General features: G+C 40.2%; 1 protein-coding gene across 2 annotated transcripts in view; it reads right to left on the bottom strand.

The window, feature by feature from the left end:
* The window catches only part of SPECC1L (sperm antigen with calponin homology and coiled-coil domains 1 like), a 136,358-nt gene that overhangs the window by 54,398 nt on the left and 54,083 nt on the right, over positions 1-27,877 (bottom strand). For both annotated transcript variants that reach the window (XM_046025368.1, XM_046025369.1), the window contains 4 exons: positions 14,808-14,881; positions 13,491-13,666; positions 8,412-8,575; positions 3,803-3,894 (listed from right to left, as the gene is read on the bottom strand). In XM_046025368.1, the coding sequence (XP_045881324.1) occupies positions 3,803-3,894; positions 8,412-8,575; positions 13,491-13,666; positions 14,808-14,881 (506 nt within the window). The remainder of the gene's footprint in view (positions 1-3,802; positions 3,895-8,411; positions 8,576-13,490; positions 13,667-14,807; positions 14,882-27,877) is intronic.

Below are 27,877 nucleotides of genomic sequence, written 5' to 3'. Positions count from 1 at the left end.
GAACATCCTTTTATGTGTTTACTGGCCATTTGTCTATCTTCTCTAAGGAAGGGACTTTTAAAATCTTTTGTCCAGTATTCACTGGTTTGTCTTCGATCAAGATGATGACGTCTTCTTGGAATACAAGTGTTTTGACAGATAAACGTATTGTGATTATATTCTCCTGAGTCTATAACTTATCTTTTATTTTCTTAATGTCTCTCAGAAGTTTCAAATTTTGAAGTCCAATTTATCACTTTTCTTTCACGGCTCCTTTTTATGTTCTAAATAAGAAATCTTGGCCTTCTCGAAGGTCAGGATGATTTTCTCTAATGTTTTTATCCACAAGTTTTGTAGTTTTAGCTTTCACATGTAGGTCTACAATCAATTTTAATTTTTATAAATACCATGAGAAACAGTTGTGGTTATCTTTTTTCCATATAGATTCCAGCTGTTCTGGAATCCTTTGTTAGAAAGGCTACCCCTCTCCCACTGAATTATGTTGGCACCTCTGCTGAAAATCAGCTGGCCTATTTCTGGATTATCTAATCTACTGATATAATGTCTACATTTAAACTATATCAGTTAAGTTCAGCTGCTGGTACTCTGGCTATTTGTGAGATGGGGAATTTATCAGCTTAATGAAGATTTCAAATAAACAAACTTATATCAGTACCACAGTTTTTGATTACTCTATGTGCTAAAATCAGGTAGTATAAGTCTTCCAAATCTGTCCCCTTCCTTTTTTTTTAATCTCCCAGATGCCTTGGCTATTCAGGGTCCTTTGAATTTCCATATAAATTTAAAACTGTATTATCAATTTCTACAAAACAGCATGCAGGGCTGTCACTCAGATTGTATTGGATCCCTCACTGGGATTGTGAGGGAGAGCTGTAAGATAATAACAATCCTGAGTCTTCCAGTCCATGAATATATCTGTTCGTTACTTCCTCAAATTCTCTCAGCAATATTTTATTCTTTCCATTATATAGATTTTGCACATTTTATTAAATGTGTTGCTAAGTACTTCAATTTTCTTTTCTTTTTTTTTTTTTTTAAAGATTTTATTTATTTATTTGACAGAGAGAGATCACAAGCAGGCAGAGAGAGGAGGAAGCAGGCTCCCTGCCGAGCAGAGAGCCCGATGCGGGACTCCATCCAGGACCCTGGGATCATGACCTGAGTCGAAGGCAGAGGCTTAACCCACTGAGCCACCCAGGTGCCCCAGTATTTCAATTTTCAATTGTTCACTGGAGTGACTAGATCTAAGAGAGCAAGAGGAAATCTCAAGACAGAAGATACTCTTTTTATAACCCTACCTTGTGACAGCCCACCCCTTTTGCCATACTCTATTCATCAGAAGTGAGAAAGAAGTCCAGCCAACACTCAAGAGGAGCAGATTCCACAAGTGCGTGACTTCTAAGAATCACTAAGAAGCACTTCAGAGGCTAAGTATCCAGTTAACTTATGGATCTCCTCCTCTTCTGAGGTTTATTTTTAAGGCAGGTCTAGCATAGTGCTTACTCAAGAGCCGCAGCATAGTTCTGCTTTAAGGTATGGCCCTCAGGGGTCTCTACGGAATGCTCCAAATATTCCAAGATTTCTCTATGGTGGCCAGTTGGAAATCAAATGATTCCCTGCTCTCTGTGAACTACGGCAAGTGTTCACCTGACAGCTGCCTGGTAACTCTTCTGTCCTGGGAATCTGTTCTTACTCAGCCTTGTAGGGGTTCACCCTGTGCCTGTGCAAACTAGCATTCAGGCAAAGACTCATAGGGATGCCTTTGCAGAGGCCCTTCCTCTGTGTAGCTCCCTCCTCCCAGGTCCTCTGCCCTGCAAATTCCAGCACTCTAATTCTCCCTGAACACCGATCTCTTGTCTCCTCAGACTCAGTTAGTTCCCCCTTCCTGGCTCTATCTGGCTTCATCTCCCCTGAACCACCATCTGGAACTTCCCAACAGGAAAAGTGTGGGCCCAGCAGGACTTTTATTTAGGACCACAGTCTCATGCTGCCTGCTGTACATGTCTGAATATAATTGCTTCCTTTAATTTGTCCAGCTTTCGAGTTGCTGGGGGTGGCAGAGTAATCCAGCCTATCACTTCCTCGAAGTCAGAAGTAGAATTCCCACTCAGGGAGTTCTGAAAAACTAACGATCCCACTCTTAGGCCCTATTCCCTGGAGATTCTCGTTCACTAGGATGAGGCCTGGGAATCTATGTGTTTAAAACCTCTCCACATGGTTTTAATGCACATTTAGATTTGAGAAGCATTGTGCTAACCAAGTACTAAAAAGCTACTGAATGTGACTTATATGAACTTCTATCAAGGCACAGAGATGAAATTTTTCACCTGCTATCTTTATAAAGATTTACAAAGTCATGCTTTGTATATTAAACTTCAACCAACAAATATTAAAGAAATTTCACCTCTTTTGAAGTTTATATTTTGCATCTTGAGGTCTACAGAAAAAGTATGAGTAATAGAGAGCATGTAAAAAGCATTACATCTATATAATATGATTGGAATTCCCTTGCCTTCATGGTAAATTAAGAGCATCAACACCTTCTGTACACATGGAAATGCAGCACCACTAATTTGCAACATTACACATGCAGAAGGAGTACACATTTACCCTAAATTTCACATAGGAAAAAGTTAAAAAGTAAGAATAAAACAAAACAAAAAACCAACAGATTCACTCATAAAATACCTGGCCAATAATTAACAAAGCACAAAGTCTCAATTCAAAAATAAAATGCTCCCAAATGCTAGTTTTAGGGAAGAGGTATGGCCAAGGCTCCCCTGTATCAAAGGGTACTAGGTACTAGGTTTATGGCCAGTTTTCCTTTGGCTACTCTAACTTATGTGGAAAACTCCACCACAGCCACTATTTCCAAAAGCGGCTAACCAACAAGGGTACAGTGAGAGGCCTAAAGAGCACTACAGAACAACCACCATCTCCCTAGCTTCTGGCCTACATTTCCACAGTGGCCAGGAAGAGCAAATTCAGAAACTTGTTTATAATGGATCAGCAATGCCCTTGTACCAGATGGCTAAAAAAATGGCCCATAATGAACCTTCTGCAGAAACCCCAACTCTGAACCTGGGCCAGCCTTGGGATTTGACTGGACCTTTAGACACCGCACCATGAAGGAACCTGAGAGGAAATGCCATATGGAGAGAGTGGCCCAGCCATCCTTGCTGAGCCCAGGCCTCAGCCCATCCTGTGGCTAAGTGCAGGTACAGAAGTGAGCCCACAGAAAGCCAGCAAAGCTGCCTATTCAACACACAAATGCGAAAATCATACTGCTCTTTTAAACCACTAGCTCTGATTTGTGAGGAAGCGGAGGCTGACACACGCCAACTCATATCCTACTTAGAGAGATGGTCCCTGAACCAACACTGCCCAGATTCAAATCCCTGCTCCACCACTTCATTATATGACCCTCAGCAAGTTGCTGTACTTTTCTGGGCCTCAGTTTCCATGTGTGAAAACTAGAGGTAAGAATAGTACCTGGTACCCAACAGGGCTATTGTGAGAATTACATGAATTCACATGATAAAGCACAGGGAATAGTGCAGAACACACAGCAAGCGCTCAGTACTTGTTAGCTAGCACCATTACTTTCCAAAGAGTAACACAATGGACGTTTTTCTAATTTATCTCAATTAAGGATATTTACATTATTTTACAATCCTAACTACGACATTCCTCACGAGGCAAGTCATTTGCCCCCCCCCCCAACGTAAGTGTAAATGACTTTTAGGAGGACAAACTTTTAGATGCTGAGGCTCCCACAGCCTCTATGGTCATGGACACTTACCTGCATAGGTGAGACAGCTGCGGCAGGAGGGGTTTTCATCGGACTCGGACTCAAAGGTGTGCGAGGAATTGTGGCTGCAGTGGGGTTTGGTACTACAGAAACAAACAAACAAATACTGAATGCATCATGGTAGAGTGGAAGCTTTTATAACTGGTCTCCCCTGAAGGATACCTCAGGCTACCCAATGTTCTGGCTCCCCTGGAAGCTGTCCTGAGGCCTAACCTCTGCGGCGCTCGCTCATAGTCGTGCCTAACAGGTGATGCTTCTCCTGCTATCAGGCAGACTGTCTGTTCCCTAGAGTAGTTGTATTGATTCCCAAACTGGTTATGCCAGTCATCTTATTTTTGCCATTTCATTAACTTGGGTAGTTAAAGAATTCCATGCGCCAATGCAATTCAAGTTCAAAAAACCCAAAAGGAATATTTCTGTAACTGCACCAGGTGAGAAGTTGGGCCCACAGTGGATATGCATTCAATGAAGGCACACTGGAAAACAAAAGCAAACAAAAAACAAAGGAACACCGGGCTCCCATTCAGCTTTTCTCATCTCCTCCTGCGGAGTTCATCACTTCACTTTGCAAGTACTTTCTGGTTTGCATTTAATGCACAGATGTGTTAATTATTCGCTTACACGTCAATCTCCCTCTCTAGACTGAACTATTCAAAAGTCGGATCCATAATTTACTCACTTCCAGATACTTGGGCTTGATACAGAGTTTAGTAGAGGGTGCATAAAAAAATGGTTATTTGGGGGCACCTGGGTGGCTCAGTGGGTTACGCCTCTGCTTTCAGCTCAGGTCATGATCTCAGGGTCCTGGGATCGAGCCCTGCATCGGGCTCTCTGCTCAGCAGGGAGCCTGCTTCCCCCTCTCTCTCTGCCTGCTCTCTGCCTACTTGTGATCTCTCTCTGTGTCAAATAAATAGATAAAATCTTTTAAAAAATGGTTATTTGTTTGAGGCCAAATTAAAATCAAAATGGGACACATATAAAATCAGGCACATCACACAGTGGGAAAAGATGAAAAAGTAGATCATTGTGGACCTTTTTATGCAACCAAGTACTTATATTTAAATTGTTATTTTTAGATACATTCCTTTATTGAGATAAAATTCACATAGTAGGGGAACCTGGCTGGTTCAGTCAGTAAAGGATGCTACTCTTTATCTCTGGGTTGTAAATTCAAGCCCTGTCTTAGATGTGGAGCCTACTTAAAATAAAAAAAAAATTTTTTTTAATTCACCTAATAGGGGTACGTAGGTAGCTGAGTAGTTGAGCAGCTGCCTTTGACTTGGGTGATGATCTCAGGGTCCTGGGATGGAGCCCTCACTGGGCTCCCCACTTGATGGGAGGCTTGCTTCTTCCTCTCCACCACTTGTGCTCTCTAGTGCACTCTCTCTCTCAAATAAATAAATAAAATCTTTGAAAAAAATTCACATAATAGAAAGTAAATAATTTTAAAATGTATAGTTCAAAGGTATTTAGTACATTCACAATATTGCACAGCCATCATCACTTCTACCTAGTTCCAAAATGCCCCAGTCTCTATTAAGCAATCACTCCCCATATGTCTCTTCCCCAGTCCCTGGCAACCGTCAACAAACTGCCTTCTGTGTCTATGGACTTAGCTATTCTCCACATTTCATAAAAACGGAATCTTATAACCCATGACCTTTTGTGTCTGGCTGTTTTCACTTAGCATATTTTTCACATGGTAGTATGTATTAGTTCTTCCTTCCTATGGCTGAGTAATATTCCTTCAGATGTAGAGACCACATTCTGTTTATCCACTCATCAACCTGATGGACAGCTGGGTTGTTTCCATGTTTTGGCTGTTATGAGTAGTGCTATTATGAACACTCATGTACAAGTTATTTGAATACTTTGTGTTAATTTCTTTTGCATATATAATTAGACAGTGGCATATGGAGTCATATAGATATATTTTATTGTAAAATACTGCTTTTTTAAAAAGATCAGTACAGAAGCAGATTTATCTTTTTTGCATTAGAGCCCATTTCATCAATATTCTGAATAACTTCATGACTTTAATTTAGTATAGACACTCCATTATCATTTTGTTTTAGAAGTACAGATTTTTGTAAGTCTTTCTTTCATCTTGGCCCATCATATTACCCAGAGGTAGCCACTAACAATAGTTCCAAGTGCATCTTTCTTGCACTTTTAATGCAAAAATCTATGTACTTAAAAAAACAAAATGAGATCACACTATGAAATACTGGTCTGCAACTTAATATAAAGGATTGCAGGCATATTTTAACATAAGTACTTTGAGATTTACCTCATTCTTATTAAAAGATCATGACCTGAGCCGAGGGCAGATGTTTAACGACAGCCACTCAGGGGCCCCTATATCTATATATATTTATAAACATGTGCCAGTATTATGTATTAAGAACTTCAGGATCTATGAATATGGCATTTTAAATTGGAAGATATTATCCTCCAAAATATCTGTACCAACAACGTGGGTACATAAGTGACTTTTGTTCTGATTTTAAGTCAAGGAAACTAATTGCATACACTCACAGAATATAGATTATAGAAACTCTATTATTATTAGAGGGATTAGAATAAAGCCTACTGTGAAGTTTAAAGAATTTTTAGAAGAAAATGTGTTTTAGGACACATTATATTCAGTTATTTTACTGTTGCTAAGATTTATTTATTTTAGAGAGAGAGCATGTGGGAGTGGGGGAGGCAGGCAGAGGGAGAGAGTCTTAAGCCAACTCCGCACTGAGGATGATGCTCAACTCAGGGCTTGATCTCACCACCCTGAGATCATGACCTGAGCCAAACCCAAGAACTGGATGCTTAACTGACTGCGTTACCCAGGTGCTCCTCTCTTGTTTTTTCAAGATTTTTTTTTTTTTAATTTTTAAAAAAGATTTTATTTATTTGAAAGAGAGAGCAAGAGAGATCAAAGAGGGAGAAGCAGACTTGCCGCTGAGCAGACAGCCCATTGTGGGGCTTGATTCCAGGACTTCTGGAATCATGACCTGAACCGAACGCAGAAGGCAGATGCTTAACCGACTGAGCCACCCAGCCCCTCCTAGTTTTCTTTTCCTTTTTTTTTTTTTAAAGTAATCTCTACACCCAACATGGGACTCAGACTCACAATCCCAGGATCAAGAGTCACACGCTCTGCCAACTGAGCCAGACAGGCACCCCCATTTAGGTTTTTTTTTTCTTTTTTAAAATTACATCTCTTTCCCCTTCCCAGAGCTGAGGGGGTTAGAGAAATTAAAAGGACCCAATCATCTAAAGGCGGGAAGAATAAGCTTCCGGATACAGAAGAGCCGGTGCAATATGGAGCCTGGCCTGCTCTGGGGCCTGCAGTCCAGTGTGGCAAGAATATAGAGGACAGGGGCACCTGGGTAGCTCAGTGGGTTAAAGCCTCTGCCTTCGGCTCAGGTCATGATCCCAGGTCCTGGGATTGAGCCCCGCATTGGGCTCTCTGCTCGGCAGGGAGCCTGCTTCCTCCTCCTCTCTCTCTCTCTTTGCCTACTTGCGATCTCTGTCAAATAAATAAATAAAATCTTAAAAAAAAAAAAAAAAAGAATATAGAGGACAGGGGTGCCTGGGTGGCTCAGTGGGTTAAAGCCTCTGCCTTCAGCTCAGGTCATGGTCTCAGGGTCCTGGAATCGAGCCCCACATTCAGCTCTCTGCGCAGCAGGGGGCCTGCTTCCTCCTCTCTCTCTGCCTGACTCTCTGCCTACTTGTGGTCTCTGTCTGTCAAATAGATTTAAAAAAAAAAAAAAAAAAAAGAATATAGAGGACAGAGAAGAATGGTTCAACTGAAGTAAGAGGAAGGCAGGGTCAGACCACGTAGGCAATGGGGATCTGAATGTCACTTTAACTACAATAAAGCAATTAAAGGAGTTTAAGCAAGAAAAGACATTTCTATCAAAATGAAACAGAGAGATTGATTAGGAAGTCACTGAAATTAGAAGCTGATGATGGCTTGTACTAGCAGTTGATTATGCACTAGAGATGGGAAGAAGCAGATAGAGGAAAGATGTGCACGCTAGAGGCTAGATCCACATGACCTGATAATGGATTCGATATGGAAGTGAGAAAGAAGAAGGATTTAACAAAAAAGGAGGATTCTTTGATTTCTGGCTTAAGTAACTGGGTGGAATGGTTCTGCCACTTATACAGAGGAAAGCCTGAAGCTCAGGGGCAAGAGTGTAATTTTGGACATAACATGTCTAGGAGATACCTGAGTGTCAATATCAGGGAAGCCTTTGGATTTATAGACCTACAGGAGTTCAGAGGAAGGGAAAGGGCTGAATTGATACATCTGGAAGTTTTTCGGCATAGAGAACACACTCAGAGCCTCAGGACTATGTGAAGACACATTTCTTTGAGGGGCAAGGCACCAAGTCTGAGAACAAGATCTCTGAAGCTGAACAGATCCCCAACTCTCCTGCTAAAAGTCACCTGATAGTAAGACTAGTTCATTAATACTACATGGAATTTGATGAGGCTCAGAGACTAAGATGGTAAAGAATATCAAACCAGACCAGAGAACAGATAGTAAGTGAATGACAACAACAGCCTGCCCTTGGCATAGGATTTAAGAAATTACCTTGTGATGCACTGTCGAAGGACTTGATGAGGGTTTTCACCGTAGGGGTTGGCTCGGAGGAAGTTGAAGACCTTCTGCTCAGTCCCATCCCTTGTCTTAATGCTGCCAAGTCTCTCTCAACAGCGTTCATATAGTTGTACACCCGGCCTCGCTCCTCCTCTTGCCTGAAAACAATAGTGAAATCAGGCCTTTTTACACACATACTAGCAAATACACATTTTTGCCTCCCTACTGAAAAGCATTAAAATGTATCATTTTAAAAAAAAAAAAAGACAGTATTGGGGCACCTGGGTGGCTCAGTGGGTTAAGCCTCTGCCTTCTGCTCAGGTCATGGTCTTGGGATCCTGGGATCAAGCTCTGCATCAGGCTTTCTGCTTAGCGGGGAGCCTGCTTCCCCCCGTCTCTCTGCCTGACTCTCTGCCTATTTATGATCTCCCTCTCTGTCAAATAAATAAGATTAAAAAAAAAAAAAAAAGACAGAGCTGAATAAATTACCTAGTCTAATATTCTCATTTGTTTGGTAAATTCCAGGAAACAATATTACAATTTTTATATTAGGTTGTACTAAATATGTTTAAAAGTAACCAACAGAATCCATTTTCATCTGAGTAACTGTAAGGTGAGAACGTCAGTAATCAGTTAGCAGTAAAATGGTAAGTGGGCTGGCCAAAAAGAACTTGACTCAGAACTGGGATTTTGAGATTCTGTCCTGCTTTGAGAAGTCTGGGAATTCACCAGTACATATGGGTTATCTATACTGGCCCTATCTAATATGCCATGCACAAACATGAAAATACAAAAGAAATGAAATCAAAGTTCATATTCTTTAAAACAAACCTCTGCAGTCTCCAAATAGAATTTCTACAAAGGAAAAAACAAAACAAAACCTGGGCCCTATTAGTAACATGAGTCTCTGAGATGCTCAGTGTGATGGATCATGAGTCATCTAAAAAAATCAATAACATTTTATTTCTGGCTAGCTCTCATTCACTGAGCTAACACAGAAGTTTTCATCTGGAACGAGATTTCAGTTGCAGAGTTTGTACCTTTCATATAACCATGAAATAAATTTACAGGTAGACAAAAACTAAGCCAGTCCTTGGGAAAATCTGGTAGCTATTTTACTCTTCTGACAGTTGTTTTCCTCCAGATGTACCACAGGGTCTCATGTTCACACTTATTTTTTTAAGATTTTATTTATTTATTTGAGAGAGAATGTGGTGTACAAGCTGGGGAGAGAGGCAGAGGGAGAGGGAGAAGCAGATTCCCTGCTAAGCAGGAAGCCCGATGCGGGACTCAATCTCAGGATCCAGGTATCATGACCTTAGCTGAAGGCAGACGCTTAATTGCCACCCAGGCGCCCCATCATGTTCAGAAGTTTTAACAAATAATCTGTAACAGTGATTATCAAACCTTTTGGTCTTGGAGTCCCTTCCCACTCCTTTTTTTTTTTTAAGATTTATTTATTTATTTGAGAGTGAGCAAGAGTTAGAGCATGAGCGGGGGCACAGGGAGAGGGAGAAGCAGACTCCCCACTGAGCAGGGAGCCCAAAGTGAGGCTCTATCCCAAGACCCTGGGACCATGACCAGAGCTGAAGGCAGACACTTAACTGACCAAGACACCCAGATCTGCGCCCCCTTTCCACTCTTAAAAATTACTGAAGATCCCAAAGAGCTTTTCTTTATGTGGCTTATATCTACTGATGTTTGTCATAATGAAAATTTAAACCAAGATATATTTAAAATACTTAATTCATCTAAAAATAAAAATAAACCCAGGACTTAACTATACAACATACTTTTATGAAAAACAACCATTTTCCAAAACCAAAAAATGGAAGAAGAGGAGGAGGAGGAACAAGAGGATGAAGAATAACAGTGTTTTTACATTTTTGTGTATCTCTTTAATGTCTGGCTTAACAAAATACTATTAGATTCTCATTTCTTCTTCTGTATTCAATCTATTGTGACATAAAAAAACAGGGCTCAGAGATATGTAGTAGTCGAAAAAGAAAAGATTATTTTAATGATGTGAAATAGGTAATTATGGCTTTTTAGACAACCGAGGCTGTTTTTCCTTGATACTATACCGAACTGTAGTAAGTGGTAGTTACTTAAAAGTTTGTTGCAATGTGCAATTTGAAACCATGTGAATAAACTTCTCCTACTCTGTCCATTAAAATTAGTCTGTCTTACACTTTTTTTTTTTTTAAGATTTTATTTATTTGACAGACAGAGATCACAAGCAGGCAGAGAGAGAGGAGGAAGCAGGCTCCCTGCAGAGCAAAGAGCCCGATGCGGGGCTCAATCCCAGGACCCTGGGATCATGACCTGAGCCGAAGGCAGAGGCTTTAACCCACTGAGCCACCCAGGCACCCCGTCTTACACTTTAAATGGATCTTTTACCCGTATGTGACTGCACCGGTCATACAGAAAACACTGGTTCACTGAGTTACATGAATTTTCCAAATGATGACATCTGTCATTATATTTATTATTTAAAAGTCACACTTGTTAATATCAGCAATGATCTCATCAGGAAACTCTTTAAATATGGGAAGCTGCCAAGCTTGTGATGGCAGATACAAATTTTCTAAAATCCTAACATTTACTCGAATTTCCACATTTAGCACCAGCAACAAATACAGTCAGTTGTTTTCCTTTAAGTGACAGTGACAGTCTCTCTTAATTCATTTTCAAGGGATATCCACCAAATACCAAAGTCTTAATAGTTTATTTTGGCTTGAGCTGTTTTTTTTTCTTAACAATCACAGAGCACTTTCCTTGAGACAACCTCATACTTGGGTATACAGCAGACACAGCAAAGTGCTTTATGTATTACTTCCCATTTATCACATGGAATGTTAAACAGAGTATATACTCAAGGACTGAGATTTAGTAAAATTAATTTACTGCTTCATCGAGGACATCTTTAGGACCTGATGGAATGATTCTTCAAGAGCAGAATTTCAGTCACTCACGTTAACTTCAGAATGAAAATTTCCAGGGATGCCTGGGTGGTCAGTAGGTTAAGCATTCAACTCTTGCTTTCAGCTCAGGTTGTGATCTCAGGGTCCTGAGATCTAGCTCCCTGTTGGGCTCCCACGCTCAGCACAGAGTCTGCTTGAGATTCTTTCTGCCTCTCCCTCTGCCCCTCCCCGCCGTATGCACTCTCTTTTTCCCAAATAAATAAATAAATCTTAAAAAAAAAAAAAAAAGGTGGGGCACCTGGGTGGCTCAGTGGATTAAGCCACTGCCTTCGGCTCAGGTCATGATCTCAGGGTCCTGGGATCGAGCCCCACATCGGGCTCTCTGCTCCGAAGGGAGCCTGCTTCCTCCTGTCTCTCTGCCTGCCTCTCTGCCTACTTGTGATCTCTCTCTCTGTCAAATAAATAAATAAAATCTTTAAAAAAAAAAAAAAAAAAGGAATGAAACATTTCTTTAACAATATACAAAAAAAAGGTAATATGAGTCTTATACCAAATGGTGAAACAATAACCTTCCACTTCATTCTATGTTCTGCTTAAGGAAGCCAAAGAAAAATGGTTTAATAATATAACTTTTCTCTGGGCCATTCATTAGAGATAAGCAACAATGAAACAAGACAGGTTTTTGAGAATATCCTGTTTTGTTTTGTTTTGTTTAAGTAAGCTCCAGGTAGCATGGAACCCAACAAGGGGCTTGAACTCACAACTCTTGAGATCAAGACCTGAAATGAGATCGAGTCGGGGGGCGCCTGGTGCACTCAGTGGGTTAGGCCTCTGCCTTCCACTCAGGTCATAATCTCAAGGTCCTGGGATCGAGCCCCGCATTGGGCTCTGTTCAATTGGGTGAGCCTGCTTCCCCCTCTCTCTCTGCCTGCTGCTCTGCCTACTTGTGATCTCTCTCTGTCAAATTAATTAATTAAAAAAAAAAAAAAGAGTCGGACACCTAACCAACTGTGTCACCCAGGCACCCCATAAATAGTTTTTAAATTTTTCCTAGGTCTACCTAAAAATTAGTTAAAGTAATGAAAAATCAAATACTTTTTTAATAAAGTAAACTCTATGCCCAACTTGGGGCTCAAACTCATGATCCCAAGATCAAGTCGTATGCTCTACTGACTGAGCCAGCTAGGCGTCCCTGGAAAATCAAATTCTTAATAATAACCTCAAACATAAAAACTAGTTCCCCCTACCCATTTGATGGAATCTCACTGAGAACTCAAAACACATCACAAATGGCATCTGATCTAAAGCACTACAATGGTTTCCAATGATCTCTATGTTAATGGGGAAAAAATACTACTATGGAGATTAAGGTGGTTGTAAATGAAAACTCCTCAAGAGAGTGATGGAGAAAAATACACTTCTCACTCTTTACTTGGGTCTCTAATAATAACATTAGTTATTAAGTAGGGGTGCCTAGGTGGTTCAGCTGGTTAAGTGTCTAATCCAGGGTCCTGGGATCAAGCCCCACACTGGGCTCTCTGCTCAGTAGGGAGTCTGCTTCTCCCTCTCACTCTCCCTCTGTGCTTTCCCTCTCTATTTCTCTCCAACAAATAAATAAAATCTTTAAAAAAATAAAATAAGGTATACTCGACATTGCCCTGGCTAGTGGGCAGGCAGATCTCCTTTCAGCCTCCCAGCAACACCGTAAAGCAGATAGGACTGCCTCCATCTTAAGATGAGCAAACTGAGGCTTAGGGAAGCTAAGGGCCCTGACCAAGATCACATAGCTAGTAAGACGCAGAAGTGGACAGGAGTTAAGCCTGCCCGCCTCCATAGTACACAGCCTTAATCAGAGGCTATTAATCGAAAGCAAAGTAACAGGGCTGGAGTGCAGAGATATAGGAAAGAAGAGAACTAGAAGGTACTTTGTGCCAGGGACCATTCTGCCCCCCTGCCGGAACTATTAATTATAGATACTGACAACAACTCTGACAGATCATATAGAATGTACTATTTTACAGGTGTCATAAAATGAGGTCAGAAAAGTTGAGTAACTTCCACTAGGATCCACACTCATTCTTTCCATGATACCACATCACAAAATTGGGACTGAAGTATTCTCTATTAAAACTGGCTTCTCAAAACATACTTGCGTGACTTTATTTCCTCCAGTTCTTTTGTGAGTTTCTCATTTTTTTCTTGAGCCTCATGTAACCGACGCTTCAGATCGCCAATCTCCTCTTGGGCCTCAGATTTAATGTCATTTGCAATGACCACAGCAGTCTGGAGATCAGCTTGAAACTGCCGCCATTCCGCAGATTCTTCCTATGTTAAAAAACTAAATTTTTACTTCCAAAAGAAAGCAAAAATACTTACTTAAAAATAATAAAGTGTATTTATGACTGGACTATAATGCACTGTCCCAAAAGATGATTAATTTCTTTTAAATCTCAGAGAACTGCTATTATAATTTCTAACAAGTAACAGGTAATACAATTATTAGTAGTGAACTTGCACTTAATGAGGAAAAGACTTTCTAGTCGCTCTGTCTGCTGAGGCATCAAGCACCAGAGTGCTTAATCAATATTAATGACAATAATATCAAGTCTCCCTTCCTTATGCAAGTTTTTAAGTCTTATGAAAATAAACACATCGTTTAAAATTTACAGCACTTTACCTCTGAAAAGTAGATAATGGTGTGTGAACCATACGGAAAGATTTTACAGGGAATATATATAAATATCTTGACATCAAAAACTAACAGGAAAAAAAAAATCAAAAGTCAAGGAAAAGGAAGAGGAAGCCCAATGAAAAACACTAAACTCAAACTAGGCAGACCAAGTCATACAAACAGAAGAGCAAAGAACTGTATTGTCTGCTGCTTCCCACAGCCATGGAGGATGTGGGCGTGGCTGGGTGGGCGTGGCTGGGTGGGCAAGTCTCCCCAGGGTGTTGCCTCCACCAGAGCCACAGCTGCCCAATTCCCGGCCCAGCACCCATCCCCCAACAAAGCGATTTTCTGACACTGTGAATACAGCCTGAGTAACTGAGGCACAACTCAAACTAAGAGATTAGCTTTACCCCACCTCTGCAGCAGACTGGCACTGTTGTCAGCAAGCTTATCAAATCCACACAAGACAGAAAACCCAGATAAAACAGCTTGGTTTGGGACACTTACTAATCAAAAGCAACTAATTTTTCTTTCCAAAATATAACACTTGCTTCCTAAATCCATCTTTTTAAAATTACCACTCTTAAATTACTAGGAGATTCTTCTATCCAGAATCTAGCACTAATCCCAACTTAAAATGATGGCAGTTGCTTTCTGCCAAACAGGCAGGAGGATTAGTATTTTAACTGTATCTGAAGCTTAAGACGAATGCTAACAATGATCAAGGACTGCACTGTCCTCAACTTTCAGAAACCTAGGTATTCTAATGAGATAATAAAAGAGAATTTATCCTACCCGAAGTCTCCTATGGAGTGTCTTGATTTCTCTTTCCATGTCATGTTTCTGGTCCTGGAGTTTTTTAACCGTATCTGAAAAGAGCACAGAAGTTTAAATATATATTCTTAAAGTTGTGTTCCAAGGTATAATATAAAGGGAGGTATTTAAATATGACATTGAAAAAAAAGGTCATCCTGCCCAAAGACTTCTTATTTGTAATACAAAACTCTAAAACAAAAAAAGAATGTTCAATCCAAGTATTAACCAATATTACTTTCCTAAGGAAAATATCAAAGCTTAAATCACAATTTCTGGATTGCTTCCTTCCTCAGGGTCTTAATTCTGAAACAAAAAGTTAAGTAAAATCAATTGTTGGAAACACACTGTTGGCTCATAACCAATCAAAATATCACTGACTACTATTAAAGTGTGAACTGTTAATCAAAAGGGTTATTAAACTAAACTCTTTATGAAAGCATAATTTATTTTACACACTGCAATAAATTCCAGAAAAGTGGTGAATTAGCAAAATTTTTACAACTTTAATTAATTACCCTGGGGAGTTGCTATTTACATTAACTCTATGGGAAGTCTTTTTATAAAATAATGATATATTCATAAAATAAAAACTCCTCAAATCATTTCTTAGATAATATGAATTTTCCTCAAATAATTTCACTTTCACTGTAAACATTGAATGAGTACCACTAATATCCAAAGTATCATTCTAGATAGAGTGGGAATGCAAACATGAAGGCAAAGTCAAGCCCAGTGTCCCTGGAACCAGAAATGTATAGGAAGTCACATTCTACTTGGAGGTTCTGCTCAAAAGTCCATGCTTAAGAGGAAATGGCTTAGGAGGTCCCCACTGGTAACTGCCACCCAGTAAATCTATCACAGTTGATCGCACCGAGCACTTTCTCATGGCTGAAGCATCAAAAAAAGCACTGACATCTGGTGACAAATTCCATAACTTTACCTGCCACCCCCCACTCCAGGAGAGCCCTATCCTTTCTGTGTTCCAACTCTGTCTGTGACTACTACTGCCAATCCTGTTACATTTCTTTACATATCTGTCTCTACTACTAGACTGGAAACACTTCAAAGTCAGGCGCTATGTGGTGACTTCACAGCTCCAACACCTGACACACGGTAGGGCTGTAAAATGGAATAAATGTATAAATATGCAGGCTAATGGAGGGAACAAGAGAAAACAATACTGAAATCAGAACCTAAGATTTTATTTATTTTTTTTTTTAAAGATTTTATTTATTTATTTGGCAGAGAGAGATACAAGTAGGCAGAGAGGCAGGCAGAAAGAGTGAGAGGGAAGCAGGCTCCCTGCCGAGCAGAGAGCCCGATGCGGGACTCGATCCCAGGACCCTGAGATCATGACCTGAGCCGAAGGCAGCGGCTTAAACCACTGAGCCACCCAGGCGCCCCAGAACCTAAGATTTTAAAAAAATATTCCATTAACAGAATTAAACTCTTTATTATCAGGGACATCACTGCTATAGACATTGGTGTTTCTGAATAAACATTCCCTCCTATTCCTTACACTTACTTAGTAGTAGGAACCTACGCATAGTGAACACCTGTGTGAGGTGTCACATGTAATCAAAAAAGTTGTCCTTAAAGAGCCCTTGGCTGGCTGTCATTAGAGCACAGAACTCTTAATCTTAGGGTTGAGTGTAGAGACCATTCAAAAACAAAATCTTTTAAAAAAAAGAATCTTGGGTGCTTCGCTGGCATGAGATCCTTGATCTTGGGATTGTGGGCCCAAGTTCCATGTTGGGTTTCAGATCACTTAAAAATAAAATCTTTTCCAAAGAAAATCTTCCTGGGGCACCTGGGTGCCTCAGTCAGTTGAGCAACCAACTCTTGATCTCAACTCAGGTCAAGTTGCTCCACACTCAGCAGGGAGTATGCTTCTCTCCCTCTCCCTGTGCCCGTCCCCCCACTCACACCCTCTCTCTCTAATAAAGCTTAAAAAAATCTTCCCTAAGTTCACAAATTATTAGCTTTTAATCAACACCTTAAAGTAGGAGTATGCTACTGTCTTTTCTTAAACTGTTCATCTTCCCCCTCTCAGTTCCATTAGGAACCTGCTCTGTGTAGACCTCTGTGACATGAAACCTTTAATTCAACACTGATACATCTGTGTTCAGATATTTTTACTTTTTTAATTTTTAAAATTTTTATTTCTTCTTTTCTTTTTCTTTTTTTAGAGAGAGTGCATGAGCAAGACAGGGAGGGGCAAGGAGCAAAGGGAAAGAGAGAATCTTAAGCAGGCTCCACGTTCAGCACAGAGCCCAACACAGGGCTTAGTGTCACAAACCTGAGATTATGACTTGAGCTGAAACCAAGAGTCGGATGCGTAACCAACTGAGCCGAGGTATCCCAGTATTATATATGTGTAATAATTATTGTAAATATATAATGACAATATGTTTTCTAAAGCTGAATAAAAAATAAATGAGATAAAACATGGGGGAGGGGCGCCTGGGTTCCGCTCAGGTCATGATCCCAGGGTCCTGGGATCGAGCCCCGCATCGGGCTCTCTGCTCGGCGGGGAGCGTGCTTCCCTCCCTCACTCTCTGCCTTCCTCTCTACCTACTTACGATCTCTGTCAAATAAATAAATAAAATCTTTAAAAACAAACAAACAAATAAACATGGGGGAAAACCTGGCCAATTTTGGTAGCCAGTAGTTAACTCTCTCCCATTCCTCAACACAGAATTGTTCAACAAAGTTGGGGTCTCTGAAATAAGAAGGATTCAAAATTTACATTAACTCAATGAATACCTCATTAAGTACCGTCTTTGTACCAGGCTTTTTTCTAGATGCTTAAGATATAAAGGAAAGGGAAAAAAAATACAATCCTTACCTACAGACAGAAAAGAGGATGTTTTCATATGAAAAGGATTAGACTTCAAAAGTCTATCTCTATAGAGCTACTTTTGACCTCATTTAACCTGGAAACTGAGGGTGGAAAGGGCCACTCAATTTGATTAACAGCAAAGTGGACACCAGTGTCCACTGGAGTGAGTCCAATACCCTGATCCATATCTCTGGAGGCAAAGATGACTCAAACCAGCATGGATCATCGGCTCCCATATGACCTACATACAGCCGAATTCAAGGTCTTGGTGATACTATCAGATGTAAATAAGGACAGAAGATAAAATATTTTTAGTATTGGGAACACTACCAGTTACACCTTTCATTTACACTATATTTAAATGTAAAAATTTGGAGGGTGCTTGGGTGGCTCAGTCAGTTAAGTGTCTGCCTTCGGCTTAGGTCATGATCCCAGAGTCCGGGGTGGAGCCCTACGTTGGGCTCCCTGCATGGCAGGGAGCCTGCTTCTCCCTCTCCTTCTGCTGCTCCACCTGCTTGTGCTCTCTTGCACGCTCATCCTCTCTCTCTCAAATGAATAAATAAAATCTTTTTTAAAATTAAGAATAAATAAATAAATAAATGCAAAAAGTTTTCCTATTTTCATAGGAAAAAAAGTGAATTTCTCCTCCTCAGCTGAAAACTGTTTTCCACTTTTTCTGGTCACAAAAGACCTATCTATGAATCTTCAGATAATTCACATAAGACAAATGACAGCAAATCTAACTACTGCTCACTTTTAACATCTGGTGTGTCTTAATTCTCAGTTAACATTTTAAGCCACCTGACCATCTTAGACTGGTCATAAAATCCAAGATTTCATTCATTTCTTTGGCTCTTATTCTTTTCTCTTTCCCAAACTCCACATTCATGGCCACATCATCACTACTCTTAAAAGGGCATTCTTCCACACTCAGCACTATATATGAATTATTGTTGTGTCTTATTAAACCTTTTAAACAGAAAGGAAAGGAAGCTGGCAGCCAGTGGACATATTCAGACAGAATAAAGTTTACTATAAGTGTCTCTAGGGAATTTGACTTAAACTTCATGAATCATAACTATTTTCACTTTGTAACATAAAGTATTAAAAATGATAACAGGCTTTTCTCCTCGGAAACCAAAGGACTCTGTATCTATGCTCTCGTTTTGAAGACCAGCTTCACAAAACTGCCATCTGGCCCAATTAATGGTCACACAAAAGGGCACTGTTAGTTGTCGAGTCCGGGGCCACTAAACACGTTAAATGCACTAGAAATTCCTCCTCCCAAGTTCTTCTAGTATGGGGGACACTGCCATCTACTGTCTTCAACTCAAAAGCAACATTACATTCTATCAAAGAACAGAAGAACTACTATGATCTCATTTTTAATTACAAATTATAACTCAACTTGACAAAGTTATTTTTATTCTAGAAATCAGGTAAACTGCTATTCTCATTGGTATTAGACCAACTTTGCTCTGAATAGCTCTGGGTACTGCCCTCCCCATTTAATAATGGGGTTCACAATCTTTTCTCTACTAAGACCTCTCATCCCTGGCAGAGAAGGAACCACCAACCGGGCCTTTGTTCTGGCCCAGTTATATGCCCATCACACATGCAGATGTTACCTACCATGAGCACAGCTACCATAAGCACAGACTCAACCTATGACTCGGCGGGGGGGCGGGGGGGGGGGATAAAATCAATGAAAGTTCACAAGCAACCTTTCCTGCTCTCCAAATACAAGAAAACCCTCAGGGTACTGATAGCTCAGTGCTGTCAGGCCCTTACATCCTATCAAGTGCTTCCAACTAACATCACATGCAATTTCTAGAGGAAGGGAAAGGACAAGTGTAAACCATCAGTTAAAATACCATGCCTTAGGGCCACGTTGGGGGAGCTGGGCAGTACCTTCAGCCATCAGGCCACAGCTCTAGCTTTATCTCCAAACCAGAATTCCTGATGCTGAAAGAGGACACAGATGACTTTCAAATGAACCATTTACTACTTTTATTTTTCTTTATTTATTTTTCTTTTATTTGTTTTTATTTCCCATCCACCCCAAAAGTAGGTAGAACTTTTCCCCTTTGATTATAAAAGTAATGCATGTTCACAACAAAAAATCCAGGAAACAGAAAAGGGTTGCAAAAGTAAGATTTCTCATGGGTTGCCTGGGTGGCTCAGCTGGCTGAAAGTCTGACTCTTGGTTTAGGCTCATGTCACGATCTTGGGTTTGTGGGATCGAGTCCCAAGTCCAGGCTCCACATTCAGTGAGGAGTCTGCTTTTCTCCCTCTGCCCCTCCCCCCTCACTCACATGCTCACCTTCTTTCTCTCTAAAATAAACCTTTAAAAAATAAATAAGGTTTCTCATTATTTACATTTGCCATATATCATTCTAGACGTGGCATGTGTGAATATTTTTCATACTTCTTCATAAGCTTTTCCACTAAGCAATAGATAATGAACATCTATCAACAAATACAGGGGCGCCTAGGTGGCTCAGTGGGTTAAAGCCTCTGCCTTTGGCTCAGGTCATGATCCCAGGGTCCTGGGATTGAGCCCCACATCGGGCTCTCTGCTCAGCAGGGAGCCTGCTTCCCCCTCTCTCTGTCTTTGCCTGCCTCTCTGCCTACTTGTGATCTCTGTCAAATAAATAAATAAAATCTTTTTTAAAAATTGATTTAAAAAATACACTATCTGATGGCTGTGTTAGTATTCCATCAGCTGGATATAGGATTTATTTAGCAACCTATTAACAAAGAGAACGGTGCTATGATTTTTGTCATAAACACAGTGAGTGTCTCTACACAACTGTTCAGATATTACTTGAAGACACATTTCTAGAAGTGGAAGAAGTAAGGAAGGACCATTCGAAACTATCAACAGGATCCAAGTTTATCCATTAGAAGGTTCCAGCTCAAGAACGTAGAACTTTTTTTGAGAAGTTACCACATTATAAAATTTGTTATACAGAGCAGCAATGTCTACAATAGCCAAACTATGGAAAGAACCTAGATGTCCATCCACAGATGAATGGATAAAGAAGATGTGGTATATATACACAATGGAATACTATGCAGCCATCAAAAGAAATGAAATCTTGCCATTTGCGACGACGTGGATGGAACTAGAGCGTATCATGCTTAGTGAAATAAGTCAATCGGAGAAAGACAACTATCATATGATCTCCCTGATATGAGGACATGGAGAAGCAACATGGCGGGTTAGGGGGATAGGAGAAGAATAAATGAAACAAGATGGGATTGGGAGGGAGACAAACCATAAATGACTCTTAATCCCACAAAACAAACTGGGGGTTGCTGGGGGGAGGTGGGATTGGGAGAGGGGGAGGGGGCTATGGACATTGGGGAGGGGAGGCGAACCATAAGAGACTATGGACTCTGAAAAACAACCTGAGGGTTTTGAAGGGTCAGGGCTGGGAGGTTGGGGGAACAGGTGGTGGGTAATAGGGAGGGCACGTTTTGCATGGAGCACTGGGTGTTGTGCAAAAACAATGAATACTGTTACGCTGAAAAAAATAAATAAAATCGGAAAAAAAAAATTTGTTATACAGGATACACTGAAATCAGTATTTCTTAAGGGCCATCACTATGACCGGCCACCATTTCAGTGTAATGCTGTATTTAAAATGTTTATGATTTTGATTACAGAAGTAATACACTTGGCTCATACACCACTGAACAATTACCTGCTTTATCCTGTCTATGGCACTTTGTGCCAAACACACAGAGCTGCCTAATTTGTCCTCACTGGTGACATGGCAGTCATAGCAAGGATGCACTGTGCATATGGGCTATTAACTAGATCACAACTGTTGAAAGTACAGGTAGTTTCCAAGTATTTGTGATAAAGCAGCAATTCTGCAACATACATATCTAAGTTCACATTTGCAAACTTATAAGAATGTTTCTAAAGAACAGATTTCTGGAAGTGGATTACTAAAGTACTGTTACACTTTAAATTTTGATCAATATCCCAAAAAGGCTGCAGTAATCTGTACTTCGAACAGTACACAAGGGGGCCCTTTTCTCCTCTCCTACACTATCAGTCTTTTTTACTTTCCACACCTGCTGTGAAAATCGGCATTTTGTTTAACTTTGAGTTTCTTTGCTTTTTTAGTGAAATCGAGCATCTTTTTTCACCTTTTCTAATTATCTATTCAAATACTTTTTTCAGCTAATGGATTATCCTACTATCATCGATGTATATAATCTCGTCATATATTCGATATGTGTTGCCAAAATTTCTCCCAATGTCTTTTATAGTACTTTTGTGTTGCTGAACTCAAAATTTCAATCATGCACAGTCAAATATAGACTTTCCTTTATGGCTTCCAAGTATTCCTTAACATTTTGTTTTTAAGGAGGCTCCACACCTAGCACGGAGCCCGATGCAGGGCTTGAACTCAAGACCCTGAGATCGAGACCTGAGGTGAGATTAAGAGCTGGACACTTAACCGACTGAACCGCTCAGGTGCCCCTTCCCCACATATTTTAAAAAGGCTTTTCCCACCACAGAATTATACAGCTCTCTTCTATTCCTTCTGCTACTTCTCTACTCTCAAGCTACCATTACTCACCACTCTTACTAGTGTTCCATGTAAAAGTGCAAAACCTGTGTTAGATGTTTGGCCCTAGTCCCAAGTCTCAGAACTATAGAAGGTATGAAAGGAGCTGTACATAACTGCAAGCACACATAGAGCATAACTACACAAATACTAAGTTGTTGATAAATTCATTGTAACAGATAGGTACATCAACACATCACCTGAGCCACACCTGAGATCTCCCTGGTGCCACTACCCTCAACACCAATCAGCTTTGGTTTGCTGGACTAGTGGTGAGTCAAGTCATTAACTTTATTTCTTTGGGCTCAGCTGACTTGCTTCCTTCTGCTATTTCTCTTTGAAGATACTAAAATGTCCACTAAGTCCTGGTTGGCCTTATTTACTTATAAGGACAAGGATAATTAATATTAGTGACTTCTACATGTTTCTCAGCAACTATGAAAGTCACTGCTGTGATGCCCGCTCCCCTCAACACAGCGACTGGCTAAAGGCTCTGCTGATGACAATTCCTACAGGGGGCCCCTCCTCCAAAGGTAGGGGGACATAAAGTGGGTGGCTTCAACCAAGGCAACAGGAGTGGGGTGGGGTGTGTGTGTGTGTGTGTGCGCGCGCGCGTGCGTACCCACGGACCTGTTTCACTGCTGAGCCAAAGTGCCTTTCCCTATGGGCAGCCTGCCGTTACTTCAGGCAAGGCTTTACTTCTGTTTCTGATGCTAACATCTCGACAGGAACCCCTGGCACCATATTCCCCACCTACTTTGAAAAAGAATCCAAGCCTGGGGGCAAACACCAGAGCCAGCACACTATAGACAAGAGGGTAGTAAAACTTCTGGCAATCCTTTACACCACAGCCTGAAACTGCTACTGGTCCCAGGCCTGATGATCTCTGAGAAACCCCCATCCCCAAAGTTAGGCTAGGAACATCACTACTCAGAGCTTCAGTGTTCTCCTGCACTGTAGGTTTTTCTGCTCTGTTTGATTTCTCCATATCCCCAAATCCATCTGCTTTATCTATTCCAGAAGTTACTCAAAGTTACTGATCTACTGATGAGAACTCCTCACCTATTTTCTATCTTTGGTTTAGGCTCATTGTCATTTTTATATTACATGCAGGACCATTTCACTAAGACTTTGGGAGGGACAGGAAGTACATAGATGGCTTGAGGCCATCATCTTGAACCAGAAGTCTTAACAGTATTTACTGAGTGAATTTTACATCTTATCTTTGTAGTTTGGAATGCTAAATCCAAACAATACAAAAAAGCACTACAGGCCAGGTCTAGGAAGCATGGTACTGACATGATCTGGAAAACTACCTGGGATTCCAAATACATGTTATGCCTTGTCCCACACTCACTGAACTCTGCTCATTTTTTTTCAGTCTTTTTTCTCTATGTCCTTCAGACTGGATAGTGCCTTACTGACTGATCTTTAAGTTCACTGACATTCTGCATCTCTACTTTGCAGTTTAAATGACTGAGTAAACTTTTTGTATTAGCTGTTAAAATTTTCAGTTCAAGAATACGTTTTAGGTTCTTTTCTTTACAGTCTTCATTTCTCTGCTGAGATTTGCTGTTTATTCATTCCTTATAAGCAGATTTTCCACAATGTCCTAAGGACAGTTAAAATCCTGTCTACAGGGTGCCTGGGTGGCTCAGTCAGCTAAGAGTCCAACTCTTGATTTCAGATCAGGTCATGATCTCAGGTTCGTGAGACTGAGCCCCATGTTGGGCTCTCTGCTCAGCGGAGAGTCTGTTTCAGATTCTTTCCCTCTGCCCCTCACCCTGTTTGTGCACTTGACACTCTTTCTCTCTCAAATAAAGAAATAAATATTTAAAAAATAATAAAAATGAAAATAAATAAAATAAATAATAAATAAAATAAATAATAAATAAATAAAAATAAATAAATAAAATAAATAAAAAATAAATAAAATAAAATAATAAAAATGAAAATAAATAAAATTCTGAAGTCAAGATCATTTTGGGGTGAGGATTAACTTATAACGCCTAGCTTCTCTTAAGGGTGATGAAAAAGTTCTAAAGTTGACTATCATAATGGCTGCTCCACAGAACAACATCTCAATTTTTCAGGGCACCTGGCTGGCTCAATCAGTGGGGTGTGAGACTCTTGATTCTGGGGTTGTGAGTTCAAGCCCCATGTTGGGTGTATAGATTACATAAAAATAAAGTCTTTTCTTTTTTAAGATTTATTTATAAGAAAGAGAGAGAGAGAGAGAAAGCGCAAGTGGAAGAGGAGAGGGAGAAGGAGGGAGAATCTCAAGCAGACTCTGGGCTGAGCAAGGAGCCTGTGGCGAGTCTCAATCCCAGGACCCTGAGATCATGACCTGAGCAGAAAGCAAGAGTCGGACACTTAACCAACTGCACCACCCAGGGGCCCCTTAAAAATAAAATCTTTTTTAAAAAAAGAAAGAAAATGGGGCGCCTGGGTGGCTCAGTGGGTTAAAGCTTCTGCCTTCGGCTCAGGTCACAGTCCCAGGGTCCTGGGATCGAGTCCCGCATCGTGTTCTCTGCTCAGCAGGGAGCCTGCTTCCTCCTCTCTCTGCCTGCCTATGATCTCTGTCTGTCAGGTAAATAAATAAAATCTTTGAAAAAAAAAAAGAGAAAGAAAGTTCATTTCTCAATTAATAGCAAGTCCCCCATTCCAAGTGTTGACCTAGCATCTATCCCAAGTGCTAGAATTCGCTAAGAAATAAATTAACTCCTATCAGACTACAGAGACATAACAACTAGTTTCATGTAGTACATGAAACTTGCTTGGATCCTGGTTCCTAGAGAAAACTATAAAAGACATTTTGGGGACAGCTAAGAAAATGTGAATATGAGCTATTAGATGATACTAAGGAATTATACCAAATTTTTACTAAATATGATTATAAGGAGAATATTTAGGAGTCACATACTGAAATATTACATGTCATAAGGTCTACAACTTACTGTCAACTGGTTCAGTTAAACACACGCATACACACATGGAAGATGGATACTGCAAAATAATAACTGTCAAATCTAGGCAGTGGTGCCTAGCATACCATGCTGCCAATATTTCTGGATATTTGAAATTTTCATTTCAAAAAATTGGGGGGAGAAGCTACATGGCTAAAAAGAAATTTTATTCAGGATTTTCAGCCACCTCAAAATTAAAATCCACATAATGTTAACATAATTTTTATTTTGGCAATTATTTTTCATCCCAGGAATCCTTATCAGCTAACATTTTTCTACCTACATCCTCAATTACCATAAGATGTCACTCTTTTCCGTGTTCAAATCAAAAGTCTTACAGGGAAAAGGCTTTTTTAATCAGTACTAAATGAAAAATGCACTCAATTTCCAAGTTAATCTGAAAAACTTTAGAACCTTTTATATTTAGGAAATAAAGTTAGATAAATTCTCTCAGTTCAGAGATAATGAAATACAGACTAGCTATAAATGTTAAACTAAAGTACTGGGTTTCTTAAAAGATTTTATTCATTCATTTGAGAGAGCACAAGCAGAGGGAGGGGCAGAGGGAGAGGGTGAAGCAGACTCCCCACCGAGCCAGGAGCCCGAAGTGGGGCTCAATCCCAGGACCTGGAGATCATAACCCAAGGAGAAAGTAGGCACCCAACCAACTGAGCCACCCAAGCACCCCTTAAATTGAAAGTTTTTAGAAACTTCAGATAAGGACGTTTTATCTGCTGGACTATCGTTATCTCCAAGAAAAGAGTCCCGTGGTCAGCTATTTCAGTATCCAAATGTCTCAGAATGTTCCAAATAACCCTGGGGTCAATCCAGAGAATCAGAGCCAACTAGTCAGAGCTCAGAACTGCCACAGGTTTAGGACTCCTGCAGATGACCCACCCACTCTCTCCTGGAACTAGTTCAAACCTCCCCAGGGCGCCTGGGTGGCTCAGTGAGTTAAGTGTCTGTCTTTGGCTCAGGTCATGATCCCAGGGTTCTGGGACTGAGGCCTGCACTGGGCTCCTTGCTCAGTGAGAAGCCTGCTTCTCCTTCTCCCTCTGCCTATAGCACCCCCTGCTGTGTACTCCTGCAAGTGCTCTCTCTTTCTGTCAAATAAATAAAATCTTTAAAAACATAACACTACACAAAACAAAGCATAAAACCTCCCCACCTCTGCATCCACAGCACATGGGATCTGGCCCAGCACTTCGTCTGCCTATTAATCCTCTGTCAAGGAATAATACACTGTCAGAGCCCAATGAAGCAATATCTTAAACCACAAAATTTAAAAGCTTTAACTAATGTATCCAAAAACAGTTATTCCCATTCTCCTTGTCCCCACCTCCACCTGGGTATCATTAAAGTGTACTACAACTTAAATTTGTTAACATTTGAGGAATCTGGATGTAGAATACATAAGAATTTCTAAGATGCATTATTTGGAAATTCCAAATTTACAAAAAGGTGCAAAAACTGGTACAAAAAAGCACCCATATGCCATTTTCTTCAGATTTATCTATGTTAACAGTTTACCCATCTGTTTTCATCATTTGCTATCTTGTATCCCTTTATTTATCTGTCTCTATCCATCTATTCCTAATGATTTTCCTAAACCCTTTAAGGATATATACATCATAGCCTATTACCCTAGCTATTCAGGTTGTGGTTCCTAAGGATAGGAACATTTACTTACATAAACACAGTATAGTTATCAACTTCATAAGTTTATACATATGCTTATCTCGCATCTACTTTTGACCAGTTTTGCCATAACATCCTTTATAGCATTTTCCCTATAGCACTAGACCCAGTCTAGGCAAAGGTGTTTTGTTCAATTGTCATGTCTCCCTAGGTCCTTTTAATTCAGAACTTTCCCAAAGACTTTTATGACATTGGCATTTTTGAGGAATACAGCACCACCCCACTTGTGTTTTTAGTAAAACATTCTGTATTTTTTGTTTAATGTTCTTTATGATTAATTGCAGTTATGCCTCAGCAAGAATATGGCCTAGCTGATGCTGAGTCTGATTTTGTATGCCTCTGTCACTAACACAATTACCCAAAGTGCTGCCCAGTTTTTCCACTGTATAATTTCTGGTTGTTTCTTTTTGCTCACTTGCAACATAATAACAGTCTGTGGGAAGCCATTTTAAGATCACTCAAATTTCTGCCCCTCATCAAATTGTCAACACAGAAATGCTTTGTACTATTTTTATAACTTTTTTTATAAGTTTGAAATAATCAAAAAATAGTTTCAAAAAACGTAGGGCAACTTAAAATTAGAGTTTCAATTCTATCAGATCATAAGATCTCCTTGGTAGGGAGAAAAATCAGACAACAAATAAATACCTGTGCCTCAGATATAAGATTATGAAGGATCGATTTCTTTGGTCTCAGTATACTTGCAATCACTAAAAATACACAGTAAATGGCTTTTCCTAAGACCTAGAAAAATATAATAACAATCAGCTTTTCCTTTAAATGATTTTCTGTAACTAAGCACAGTTTTAAAGCAATGCTGCCACTTAATAATTCTTCCTTAGGAACAAAACACAGACTACTGCTTAATGTGTGATACACGCTTGGCCACATATGTACTTCTGCTGGGCACTGTCTACTGAACCTGCAGCAGTCTGCAGGTTCTCTGCAGCAGTC

The sequence above is a fragment of the Meles meles genome, chromosome 12 (assembly GCF_922984935.1).
Source record: "Meles meles chromosome 12, mMelMel3.1 paternal haplotype, whole genome shotgun sequence".
NCBI lineage: Eukaryota > Metazoa > Chordata > Mammalia > Carnivora > Mustelidae > Meles > Meles meles.
Note: the sequence above shows the minus strand (reverse complement) of the source record. Positions and strands in the feature narration are given on the sequence as shown.